This window comes from Thunnus thynnus, chromosome 7 (assembly GCF_963924715.1).
Source record: "Thunnus thynnus chromosome 7, fThuThy2.1, whole genome shotgun sequence".
Classification (NCBI taxonomy): Eukaryota; Metazoa; Chordata; class Actinopteri; order Scombriformes; family Scombridae; genus Thunnus; species Thunnus thynnus.
Genome location: NC_089523.1, coordinates 10,040,525 through 10,054,629, shown reverse-complemented (window position 1 = coordinate 10,054,629; position 14,105 = coordinate 10,040,525). Strand labels below are relative to the sequence as shown.

The window sequence follows — 14,105 nt, the reverse complement described above, 5'->3', positions numbered from 1 at the left end:
AAGTGTGAGAAAAGTCAATTTATTACACATAGGATTCATATATATATATATATATATATATATATATATATATATATATATATATATATATATATATATATATACACACACACACACACATATATATAATTATATAAAGTTACATACAGTATAGTTACATACATACAAATATAAACCTCTACACCAAGACTCATCTGACTTTCACTTAGCCAACTGATAAGGTGGATTTCCTTTAAAATCTCAAAACCGAAACACCAAATTGTTGACATTCAAAAACCCTAACATGCAGTCTTGAGGGTGATCATCTTCTTCGTTCCACAGAAATACCACAGGAATGCCAAGATAAGGTTAAACAAGACCGCACAGTGCAGCCTGGGTGTTTAAACATCAACAGATACTGGCAAATATGACTTCATATGACTAAAATATGAGAAGTGTGGTCCTACTTTATTGGTCAAATGCGTTTTGAAATGACTGTCTTATGCAACTGGAGACTAATTTAACCGCAAGTCAAAAAGAACTCTTGGTCAACATGGTCACGGCTTGTTGACTCCTGTTGTGTAATGTGCCTGCTCGCTGACACAGGTCAGAGAGTGCCGTGTCAAGGGCTGCATGCACCCAATTTGCGTAGGCTGTGCACCAAACTTAGTGTCATTATGAAAAGAACACAATAAACATGTTCTCAGATTTGAGCTGGCATTTGTTGAGGCAAATTCAAGTAATAAAATGGTCATTTTGTGAGTGTAACAAGAAAAGATCTTTACACTCAACAAGGTTTAGTTACACTGTGTAACAAGTCTTTACTGTAAGTTTCCAGCTTATGCTTCATGTTAAAGGAATAAATCACTATTTTGGGAAATACCATTATACATTTTCCTGCACTAGAGTTAGATGAGATCGACACACTCACATCTATACAGTAGGCTAAATATGAAGCTACAGCCAGCAGCCAGTTAGCTTAGCTTAGCATAATAACAGTAAGCAGGGGGACAAAACTAGCCTGCCTGTGTCCGACAATGAAAAAATCCACCTATGAGCACCGCTAAAGCTCACTAATAATAACTTTTTAACTCATTTGTTTTTATTCCTACGAAAACAAAAGTTTAAAAACAGGTTGTGGTTGTACAATGCTATGTTAACCGGCAGAAACTGGAGGAAACCTCCCGTACAACCACAACTCTTTGGTTTTTGTACGAATGAAACAAATATGACTAAATTAACAGTTAATTAGTTCATTAGTTAATTCATAAGCTTCAGAGGTGAGGTAGCGGCAGACTGATTTTGTTAGTTGTGATAGAGCCATCCTAGCTGGTTTTACACTAAGCTAAGCTAAGCTAAGCTTACCTAACTGTCTCTTGGCTCCAGCTTCATATTGAACAGACTAATATGAGCGCATTATCAATCTTCTCATCTCCCTCTCAGCTAGACAGCAAACATGGATATTTCCCAAAACATCGAACGATTAATTTAATCATTTAAATAAAGCATCACATTCAAAGTCAAATGAAAAATCTTAGTGGTCAACAGTCGTAAAATATTATTCAGTGTGGATATTTTAAGCAATGCATAGAAGATTTTGTATTACACTGGATGACATTTTGGCCATGTGTAAGTGCATTTTTTAAAAATATCTTTGCGACTGGAATAAGTGCAAATAATTCTTAATATGGTCCCACTTTAACAAACAAACATAACTTAATGGATTCATGAAAGATACTTTACCGGTTTAGACTAAATGTTAATATGTGAAAGGAACTATTCTGTGCTATTTACTGTAGGATACTGTACATTTTCCATCATGTTTTCAAAAGGTACACCATTTATCATACTTGTATCAGAGTTCATGAAGGCTACATTAAACCATTAAGACATATTCCTAAGTTTCACCTTGGAACAGAGGTAATTGATTCATGTTATCACAAAAAAAGTGTTTTGCATATCAAAGCAGAGAAGGCACAGCTCTGGCATCAAGACTAAGGAGTGGTCCATTTCTTCCAGCACAGGTTCACAACACAATGCCCTCCACATTACAGTTCAGTACCTCGTTGTGTTGGACCTGCCCCAGCTGCCGGTGAAACTGTCCCTGTTTCTGGGTCCTCCAGCAGTGGATGCTCCGTCCCAGTGTGATACTCTTAATACTGGGCAGGTGTGTCAGCATGTTACTTGGTAAGGATGCTACCCCAGAGCCGGACAAATTTAGCTCTTGCAGGGAGTCAAGTCCGCTGAAAACCGCAGGGTTTAGCGTATTGAGCTTGGGGTTGTTGGAGAGATCCAGGACCTGGAGGCTCTGAAGGCCCCTGAAGCTGTGTGCCTCGATTTCCTGGAGCTCATGGAGGCCACTGATGGATAAGTAAACCAGATCTTTCAGCTGAGCAAAGGCTCCCTCCTGGATGCATGTGATGGGGTTACCATCCAGATTGAGGTACCTCAGTGGAAGTCCTGCCAGCCTTGGTATGCTCACCATCCGGTTTGCTGTCAGATTTAGGCTTTGAATGTGTAATACTTTCCCATGCAAAGTCATGTAGACTGACGCAAGCTTGTTATGAGACAGATCCACACTAACAGGTTCACCATTAACTTTAGCAGCAAACACATCCATGTCAAACTCCTGGAAGTTGTTGTGGCTGAGGTCAACTTCAGCCAGAGGGAGGCCAGTGAAGCAGCTCGGGGGGAGGCTCTCCAGATTGTTGTGGCTCAGATCGAGAGTCTCCAAGTAACGCAGCTTGGAGAAAGCATTGGGGCTAACCTAAAAATGAGGAGACAAGGAACAGACAGACAGAGTAAGAGAAGAAAAATTGACTATTATCTCTTGGTATAGGTGATGACTTATACTGCACTCTGAGATGTATAAACACTGGGCCACTAGGTGTGTGTTTAGTTAAGAAAAGCTTTGTCTAAATTAACCAAAAGCACATGCTTACGCTTACTGTCTAATTTATTAATTACTCACAATAAAACCATTAAAATGTAAGAATTAACATATCTGTGATATGCTAAAACTTAGCAGTAGAGAAGACTCGTTATGCCAGTGGATACTCAGTAATGTTGGTTGGTTACATTCATTTCTGATACTAAATATGGTTGTTTTTGATTGTAGGTGGCAGGATCTGCCATTCCCTTGCTAGATCCAAATTGCCTTCAAACAGAAAGGGAGTCACAGAAAGGTATGAATATAATAGAATGTAATTTTATCTCATTGATAACAGCCTCATTGCTCACTTTTCACTCACCTAACGTTATATGAGAGTGGTATTAAGTTTCTGCTGAAGCAAACGGAAAATCCTGCTTCACTCCTGCTGATGCTTTACGTTAATAAAAACACAAGGTGACTTTTATTGTGCAGCAGCCACAGGACACACAATGTATTTTTCACAGAGGTTAGCGCTAACTGCGGTTGCTCATGGCATGATGGAATAAGGCCAATCATTTACTAACTTATTTAAACAATGTGTGTTTGTTTGGCTGTACTATAAACAGATTCACCGGTTTCTCTTTCAGAAAAATAAGGTGCTCAAGCAGTGTTTGCTGTAGCACTTGCTGTTACCATGGTATAATATATATAACCATATAACTGGTATAATAAAAGAAAAAAAACAAAACAAACAAAGTTAGCTAACACTGGCTGACACTAGCCACAATCTGTGTCCATGTGACACCGTAGCAGCAAATTGAACTTCTCATTTGTATAACAATAGATGTGCTATTTTTTCATTTAAAAGTTTTAGATCTATATGTGAGTTCCTCTGAACACTGACCCTTGTAATATGGTTGCTGCTGAGGTCCAAGCTAACCAGGGTGGTGTAGCCTGGACCAGCTAACATGGTGTCACTGAGTGGGCCCATGATGTTGGAGGACAGGCCTAGGTGGGTAGTGTCCAGCGGGATGGGGATTGGCATGGTGGAGCTGGGTCCCAACCCTCGGCATTCCACCCTGGTCAGACTGAAGCTGTCAAACAGGCCGAAGCTTTCCACCTCACAGAGGCAACCAGGGTGGCAGTTCTTGACGGCGGTGGAGTGGACGCATGCCAGCAGCGACAGGCCAAGCCACAGGAGGAGTGCCATTATGTTCTGGAGAAAGAACACATTCATTATTTCCATTTGAAAACTTTTTAACCATGCCACTCTCTCATAGAGGTTAGGAAAGTTAATCCTAACGGAAACTATCCTTTATCATGTTCAGATCTTCTTTCAAGCTACATACAATCACCGTCTGAGTAAACTGCACAACCTCAATCAACAGATCAGATCAGTACACACACTGTCCAAACCACTTCCCAGCACACCTTGTATGTAATTTTAGAAATTAATGGAGCAGTTCCTGTTCAAATGTCCTCTTCAAGGTTTTAGTTAAGCTTTGTGAAAAGACTTTCAGCTTTTAATCATGCAACTTGAGTAGCCCCAGTTTCCTTCCTCCTTGGCTTCCCAACGGGTGTGACCTAATTTCTTTGATCAAAGAATTCATTTGCACTTTCTTAGTTTACACACTACAATGAGTATGCATGGTTGTAAAAATGAAAATTTGAGTGTTTCGTGAATCAAGGCCCTTGAAATATCTTGCATTTCCATCAGTTACAATGAGACATGCCCACTTCTTGAGCACGAGTATATTCAGAAAAAAAAAACCACAGAAACAACTTCTCATTTTGAAAATTACAATACCTTATGGTCAAGTACTATAACAGCACTTCAACTAAAAAAACAGCAGAAGGAGAAACTTAGAAATTAAGTGTGAAAGAAAAACAAGCTACACATTAAAAACACATCTGGATAATTACACTATGATGTACAATGTAGAAATAAAATTATGTACCACATCAATAATTTCAAAAAAATACAATGTTCTCTGAGAATTAACGAAGACAAAATAGAAATACCTTAGATCCACACCTCAAATATTTTTTTCAAAGTCCAAGAATAAACATAGAAAACCCATTATACCTTATTTTCAGTAGTTGCTAAGTGCCTCTCTGTGCATCGTCATGCGTAAATGAGAGCTGAGTGGACTTTCCCAGTTCAATTTAAGCAACGTGCACACACACGCAAACACACACGCACACACACGCACACACAAACACTCAAGTAACTATGAAAATTGGACAGAGGTTAAGAGTTGTGTAACAGGTGGACATGAGCAGTCATGATTAAGTTGCCCAGCCATGACACAGCAGGATGTGTCAAAGATAAAACCCAGAGTTGTCAAGCATTACCCTCGCATGAGAAATTAAAATTACAGCCTCAAATGTAGATTTAAAGCTAAATCAATCTCTAATCTGTCAAACTAAGTGACAGGGTTTTAGCAGGAGGCACCAAACTACAATTATTAATTGGGCTGTCACTTGGTGCAAAGGATCAAAGTGGTCTTTTTTCTAATATTGTGAAAGGCCATTCCTCCTAAATGACAGCGCAACAAACAGAGCATTTCTGTGTGGAGCTGGATTCAAAATTTACAGAAAATGCTCCAAAGGCATAAAGGAATTAGGTGGGAGGCGACAGAGTAAATGTTTCTAAGAAAGTCCGTTTAATGAGCAAGTCCTGCCTTTCAAAGAAACGCATATTGGTTTGTCATTGCAAAAAGGAGTAAAATAAAAATGCACTCTGTTCTTCAGACTGAGGTTTATTTCATGTTCTGACAGTCTCTTTAGAGTATGCAGTCAAGTCAAACTGACTCTGGTTATGGCTGTTTTCAGGTGTATCTAAAAGGGGTTAACGTTATTTATCCTGGCTTATGTAACAGGATGAAGTTACATAGTTGAAGTACTTGTGGGTCAATATATGCAGGCTGATTACTATGGCTCAAAGTCTACTCGGACAGAGTCGATCACCTCTGTGCAGTGTTTCTTTTATTGTGATCCCTGAACTCCAAACTACTGCTGGCTGCTTGTGCAAGAGTTTATTTCATTTAATGGGCTGAATTATTTTGTGGCGTGTTCAACACATTACACACAACTGTAATAATGAAAGTAAACTTTATGGATACATTGTTGTATTAGCTTCATGCATAATTATATTGGACAAGGTTATGTTCTGCTGCTACATACAGAGGATATATTTGTTGTTTATTTGTATAATGTACAAATAAAAAATAGTATCTGATGGTTTCATCATACACTACTGGAGTGTGTGTGCATGATCGCATGTTTCTGTGCGTGAAGGCGATGATCCCTGCAGCTGCAGGTTTTGACCAAACAGGAATGGGCAAGCTCTATGACTGTCAAATCAAACTACCGGAGCACACAAATCTTTCTCTCACTGAACAAAATTTAACTATTTAACTTTTTTCTGGTTGAGCTCTTTAGAAGCTAAAAAGTCCAGCCATGGAATACAACGAACATCACAGGCAAACACTGACAAAAAAGAAATCCTCTATGGCAGCCTGATATGACCAAATTACATTCATAGTGTTTTGGAAATTAGCTTTACAATTTCAGTTTCTATAGCAACTGCTAAATTCGCTTTTTGTTGTGTATTATCTCATTAACTGTCATAAAAATGATGATAAGGTCCCTCTCCGCCTTCTCTGCAATTTCTAGTTTTGTTTTACCTCAAGCAAACTTAAGGCCTCAGAGAGATCAGCCTTGTTACAGAGCCACAAAGACACCACATGCAGACTAAACATAGGAAACTGCCAGTAAAACCAAGTGCTCATATGTTTTTTACATCCACCACACTGGTCTTCAGCTGCTCATCGCCTCTGTGTGGTTTTGCGGCCACATTCAGCCGTCTCACCTTCCCTTCCTGCATCCTTCGCTCCATCTGTTGCCTCAGCGAGGATCGTGAACTCTCTGCTCCAGGTGTTCGTCTCGACCTCCTGCCAGTAAATCTCAGCTAACAGCAAACTGCTGCCGACGCTGCCTTCAAATCAGGAACATTCTAACTACCGCAATTACTCGACGGCAATGGCAGTTAGAGCTGCGAACCCCCTGAGTGGACAATTGGCAAAGGCCTGTGAAATCACGCCCCGACACCTTCTCACTTTCAGAGGTCTTTTCGCACCTTTTTGTTCTGGGAAAGCTGCACAACAACCTCTGCTGTCCTCTGGGGATCATCAGCTATTAGCTGTTTATTTATTTATTTACCCACCTGCAGCTCATGTAAACAGCTGAAATTACTTTTTATTGCAGGACTTTTACTAAATTATAACTTAACACCTTACAACTACATGCAAACTTATCCAAACTCTATTACTGTGATAATCCAATCCATGCAGTTGTTGTCAGTGTAAACACTTAACGTGTCAAAAGTCAATATAAAAGAACCACAGATATTTCATTTCATTGCCCACAGTCAATTAACTTATATGAAATCAGATAAGATTTTTTTTCCAGCTGGCTTTTCTTTAACCAGATGCATGAACATGTGCAGACAATGAAGGTGAGAAACTTCATGCGCATTTAAAGCAGAGGACAGAGTGAGCATACCTGACATAATATCTATTTAGTGAACACATTCATTTGCATCTGTGACTGACCTCATTTAGCCCTCAATTTGTTCAGTATCCTCCGATGCTCTGATATATTCGTCGAGTCATTGAGACCACTCTGTCCCAATTTAATCTTCAAGTTGAGGGCTGAAAACTGTGTAATTAGAAGATGGATGCCACACTAATCCTTTTAAGCCAAATGAATGCATGACACTGAGGAGAAGGCCGGGAGTTTAAATTAAATTGATGGCACTTAAGTGTTTTAAAACAATTAGGCAGCAATGGGACACCAACACTTATGGCAAATAAATACATTTACAAGCAAGGAGACTGATCACATACATCAAAGCACATTTCAGAAGAAGAGAAGAAAGAGTGATGAAGGATTCACTGGAGATGTGGTCGACAGCATGGCCTGATATAATTACTAATTCTGTCGTTGAGGCTGCCAAATACTAACTTTGAAATGACACACAGTGATGGCGGATCTTTGGCAAAAACTTGCATGACCTTTCCATTAAGTTTGTTGATTGTTGCCTTTAGGATAAACAGACTTCTGAAAATTAAAATTCTGACAAATAGCCAATATAAACAACAGTGGACTGATACTGCTTCTTATAAAGATGATATATCATTGTATATTTATTTATTCTTCGGAACAGAAAAATGCTCACAATTTTATAATGAAGCCAAAACATTGTTGTTGTGTTTCTATTCAGTGGTGTAATGTGACTTTGTACATTTAGTCAAGTACTGTACTTAAGGACAAATTGAAGGTTTTTGCACTTTACTTGAATCTTTCCATTTCATGCTATTTTATGTTTCTACTTTACAACTTTTCTTTTACTCTACTATATTTATTTGACAGCTTGAATTACTTACTTGAGTTACTTTGCACATTCAAATAAGGCTGCAACTAATGATTATTTTCATTATCAATTAATCTACCAATTATTTTCTCATTTAATCGTTTCGCCGACAAAATGTCCGAAAACAGTGACAAATATCCATTATAGTTCCCCACAGCCCAAGGTGACATCTTCAAATGTCTTGTTTTGTCTGACCAACAACCCAAAACCCAAACATACTGAGGTTACCATCATTATTTGACAAAGAAAAGCATTAAATAATCACATTTAAGAAGCAGAAACCAGTTTTTTCGATTATGAAAATAGTTGCCAATCAATCTTCTGTCCATCGACTAATCAACTAGATTCAAGTTTTACCTAGAAAATGTGATCAGTTTATAAAACATGATGTAATGTTATAAATCAAACTACCCAACAGTATGTAAAGTACTAACATTAGCTTCCACCAGTAGTAACGATCCAAAAATATAAAATAGACTATAATAATATAATACAGACAGGGTTGTTATAATGCAGGACTTAGGCTATATAACAAATAAAAGCATTTTACAATAACTTCCTCCACCACTGTTTCTATTTTAACACCAGCAGCTCTCCTAACCAGAGAATCCTTATTGAGCTCTTCTTTATGGCTTATTATGTCACTTTTACAATCTGTTTCCAGCTGTTTTTATTTTTCACTCCTTAATCATAAAAGTCTGACCAACTGTGACAAACGTGTCACTGCTGCTCTCTCAGTATTAAAGCAGACAGGGTCTCTTGCTGCCATGCTGGGGAGTTAAACTAAGAGGCGGGTACACACTCAGAGCATGGGCACCTCCGCAGATCAAATTTCTTGCAGCCGTACGTGGCAGAGACTTCTACTGCAGCCTTTTCAGATAAATTATCCAACACAGTTATCGCATTATGATCCCGTTAACGATCCCTTCAGTGTCACCCTCCCGCCCCTTCCAGCTGTCAATCACAGATCCGCATGTCACCTCAGCTCGCATCATTCTCGGGAGTTTTCACACTTGATAAAGTTTATCCCGTCTCTGAATAATTTGCGGTAACGACGCGCCACAGCCTGGTCAGTTCAGCCGGGACAGTCCAGGGGCGGTTTCTTAAACACAGAGGCCACAATGTGAAATCTGATCTGACCACAGAGGTCCGCTGCTCTGCTGCGTTTCGGTGTCCGAAACGCCACAACTGATCTGATACACAGTGAGGAGTCAAATAAGAAGCCCTACTTGAATTCCTTGTGTTCGTTATAACTTACCTTGGTGCCTTTCATCCAGACAGTCCGCTTTTCAGCCGTGTTTCACTTCACCGCTCCCATTTTCCAGACCCCCGCAGCGCTCCTCGGTCCAGGCGGTTTGTCTGCCCGTTGCCCTGCATGAGCTCTGCGGATCCCTCCGTGAGTCTGTCAGGAGCTGCAAACACTGGGACACACTCGTCTGTTCCCATCCCATAAAAGTCCTGCCTGCTTTGGCTCGTTTTACTACCATCAAGTCCGCCAGGGTTCAACATGACAGCACTTCCTTTCAGCCCTTTACAAAATAAAAAATGCTTTAAATGCAACTTCAAGATGGTTTTACTCCTTGTTTTTATGTTTTAGGTGTTGTTGATTTGTCCATGTCAGTTAGCTCAGCTGTTTACTGTGTTAATTACGTTGGCAACTGTTGCCATGGTGATAGTGTCACGTCAGAGTGTGGAAATAACTGAGTGAATAATAATGTTTTTTTTCGGTTGCTAAGATACATTTCTGGAAATTTTGCTCCATTTCCCAAAACTTTAAAGCAATGGTTCTCAAAGTGGGGTCTGGGGACCCCCAGGGGTCCTTGAGGAGGTTCCAGGGGTCCCCAGCAAAAAGGGGAATAATTTATTTTCACTATAATTCCATCAATAAATAACACAATGACAGAATGAATTACTATTTTGGTCATGGGTTTCATACACATTCTGTAATATAATATCTAAAAGCAAAAATCAAATGGGGGACCATGGGACAAAATCTTATCAAATGGGGGTTTGTGGTCGAATTTGTCAGTTTAGGGGTCCTTGATGTGAACAATTTTGAGAACCACTGCTCTAAACACAACTGTAGGCCTACACTCATCTTCACAAACTTCCACCTTCCACATCAAAACCATTGCCTTCAGACATCACAGAAAAGCCATAAAATGACTACAAAACAGCCATTACACACTAGTGAGATGCCTTCAAAGCTCTACCATAAAAACCTGATGCATTGAATAATGGCACTTACGGTTTTCCCCCAGAACAACCTCTTTACATGATGAACACAATATAAAGACACAACACATGTGTACATTTTCAAAATGTTTAATTCCTTAATGTACTATAGTAAAATAAACTGAAACTGGGTGAAAAAATAAATGTACTGTAAAAATATGCAACTGATAAAGAACGTAGAAAACAGTAAATTAATTTCCACGTATTTATCAATATAAACCAATGAAAAAAAAAGTTTGTGTAAGTTTGTACATGAAGAAAGAAATCACATGTTTTCTGCCTCAGGTCTTTGTGCATCCATTGTTCCAAAACAAGTGAACTGACCTATGACCCTGTTATCTATCTATCCTGAGGTTCTGATTGGTGTGTGAACAATTTTGACTCTTAGTGTTTCCACCAGGGGAATTGTGTGTTAATTGGGTTCCAGCTGTGATGACTTGAGTTAATGATATTAAATGACAGTGCTTTCTAAACGAGCACATGAGTGTAAACAGGGGAATAGTGTTTATAGTTTTGGGAAATGGGTCTGTCTTTTGGTAGATGGCGTCATGGTTTGGGGTGTTTAGTTAAAAGGCCCAGTTGTATTGTGTAAGAGATCGAGAAAACTGTAATAAATAAGAGACCTCTGAATCTCGACTTGCTCCGATCACAAATGTTACGCTGTTATTTTGGAGGAGTCACATGTGTAACTTCCGGGCTCGGTACGCTGTCTGGCAAAATTGATACTACTTGTCATTGCGCACTCTAGTGGTGTCGCCGCTAACAGACCCACATGAGAAGCAAACCTGAAAGACGGTGTTGCGCAACAAGGCGGCGGTTTGTTTCACTTGGCCTGTGGTTCACATTTTGATGAAGCTGATTAAAACTAATGTGAACGGAAACCCAGACTTTTCCTGTGTGTCAAAATTACAAAATCACCCCATGCAGCTTCAACTTTTGCAGAGACAGATCTTGCAGTGTAACAATTTAAATAACTGCTGCACATGATATCACTGACTATATCAAATCTGTGTCTGTTAAATGAAATATTGCAACAAGTTCCCTGAAAGTCGGGTGAGAAACAGAGAGGTCGAGTGTGAAGACTGATGGCGAACATCTGTTGCTGCTCACACAATACTGAGGGGCCTCCACACTTCAGCTGCACCCTCAACTATTGTTTTCCTCAAGAGAACATGACAGCATCACAGCACACGCCCATACAGTACTACATAATGCACACAATTACACTCTCAGGGGTACATGCAAGATGTTGCATAATATTGTGTTATCTCAAAAAAATAAGACAGAAAGAAGTACATCATACAGTAGGTTGTGATGGAGAGGGGAACTTATTTAGAAATGTCATACATGCGTGGTTGCTACATGTGACTACTTGTGGTCAAACACACACACACACACACACACACACACACACACACACACATACACACATGCACACATGCACATACACACACACACACAAACTCATGTTTCCATCACTTCAGAGGACATTACATTCATTTCCTGGAGACTTATCCAAACACTAACCTTAACCTAACTTTAACCTAACTTCACCCTAAAATCAGATTTAAGTTAATGGGACTTGCTTTTTGTCCCCAAAAAGGGAGGAAAGTCCCCACATGTGACTGTGTGAATATGAGGAAGACCTGGTACTCTCTCTCTCTCTCTCTCTCTGTCTCACGCATACACACACACACACACAGTCCTTGTTGTTCTTGTAATGTCTGGGATTCTTCAAGGCTGTTAAGATAAGATAGGAGCTCCGGCAGACAGAATGCAGAGTACACTATCAGTCTGTAAAAGGAACAAAAAACATCTGAACCTGCGAAAGACAAACATGGTGCATGATGATGTATATCTTATAGCTCAAATATGACTAAAGTAGTCAGGTATCATTCACATTAGCCTATTAAATACAACCTTCATTCAGACTTTTGCATAACTTTATTCTTTTTTTTAAAATCATTTTCACAGTCAAACTCATCATGTGTTGAAAAAAGCTCTATTAAAATTATAGATAATCATGGACAAAAGGGCCTATAAAGGGTATCCGTGTGTGTGTGTGTGTGTGTGTGTGTGTGTGTGTCTGTGTGTGTGTGTCTGTGTGTGTGTGTGTGTGTGTTTGAGAAGGGTAAGTAGTAGTAGCCAACAAAGTTTTCATTGTAAGAATACAGTTTTTCAGTATTTCCAAAGAAATTTCCTGTCATTAAATATTCATACTGGGTGTAGTTTTAATACTTTTACTTGAATCCAGTTGCAAGCATAATAGACAATGCGCCACTGCAGGGCTTTTCCACAAGATGGCGCCAGAGCTGAAGACATCCTCTAATAAATTCACTGTTGAGGCTCAACCATATCATCTTAACCTTAATAACCTCTAATTGAGATAAAAAAGAAAATTAAAGATGCTGGTAACATTAATTCATGCATTCATTCATGACCTATGCCATAATTGTGCAAGAACAATAAATGTGTTTCTGTAAGACTATTATGTAGTGACTAATGTCATTAAGTGGCTGACTCAACTGAATTTTGACTCACAGACTTCCTCAAATATTGCTTTGATATACCAGTAAGTGTACTCTCCCTAAATTCAATGGTCCTTTAACTTGTCGAATAAAATCTATTTTATCTTACATTGTGAATTTAAAGGATCCTATATTGCCCACCTCATGATAACCGGTTAAACCTTCTCAGTTATTATTATAGCATAAATAACAATTATTTCAGGCATTTCCATTGGCCTGTGAAATTGACTTGCATGCATGCTTCACCTTAATATTTATATGTAAAATATAAGGGACTTTAAAATATTACCGTTAAGTGATTTTATTCCCTTGTGTCTCCATTCACCTTTAACTGGTGTATTTTCCATCTCCTCATTTATCCTATTCCATCAGTCCAAGGACATGTTTAATCATTGATTTCCTTTTTTTTTTTATCCACACAGCATTTTCCTCATTGCAGCACACTGTGTAATGAGAGAGATGTGTCTTTACTAGTTGGATACATCATTGGTTGATTGGTATTATTTATCTAGCTTTTTCATCTACTTTTTGAAATATTTTATCATGAATTATCATTTCATGTTGCTCGTAGAAACTAATGTGTGAAAAACACTACCCAGAGCTTGTCTCAGGAGCAGCATCCGATTCATTGTGTTCACTCATTGGGTGGACATTGCGCTGAGTCGTCATTTCTGTCCTCTATTCCTGGATTGCAGGACAGCGGTGTCAAGGTGTTACATTTAAGAGGCTCATCAGCTTATGTGGGATATGGGTCAACAAAGGTGTAATCACTGCAGTTCCATGTGCATGTATGCATAGTGATATGTAACTATGAACTGTACAGATTATATACTGTTTCTTTAAATGTTTCATAGTGTTTTGCAAAGTTTTGTCAGATTTGAGTTTAAAGGGACTGTTTGTCATCCAAACACACATACACGCATGCACACACACACACACACACACACACACACACACATACACACACACACATACACACACACACACACACACACACACACACACACACACACGGGACACACACTCTTAAAAAAAGAGACAGACAGACAAACAG

At 39.1% G+C, this 14,105-nt stretch overlaps 1 protein-coding gene across 1 annotated transcript; it reads right to left on the bottom strand.

Annotated features, from left to right (window-relative positions):
• On the bottom strand, positions 1-9,922 carry tsku (tsukushi small leucine rich proteoglycan homolog (Xenopus laevis)). The gene is made up of 3 exons (XM_067594230.1): positions 9,547-9,922; positions 3,756-4,067; positions 1-2,746 (listed from the first exon to the last, which is right to left on the bottom strand). The coding sequence occupies exons 1-3, from the start codon at positions 9,559-9,561 to the stop codon at positions 2,006-2,008; spliced, it is 1,068 nt and encodes a 355-aa protein (XP_067450331.1). The 5' UTR covers positions 9,562-9,922; the 3' UTR covers positions 1-2,005.
• Positions 9,923-14,105: the final 4,183 nt, after the last annotated feature.

Coding starts and splice junctions, on each gene's coding strand:
- tsku (XM_067594230.1), bottom strand. Junction 2,747..3,755: donor GCAGCAACCATATTACAAGG/GTCAGTGTTCAG, acceptor CCTCATTTTTAG/GTTAGCCCCAATGCTTTCTC.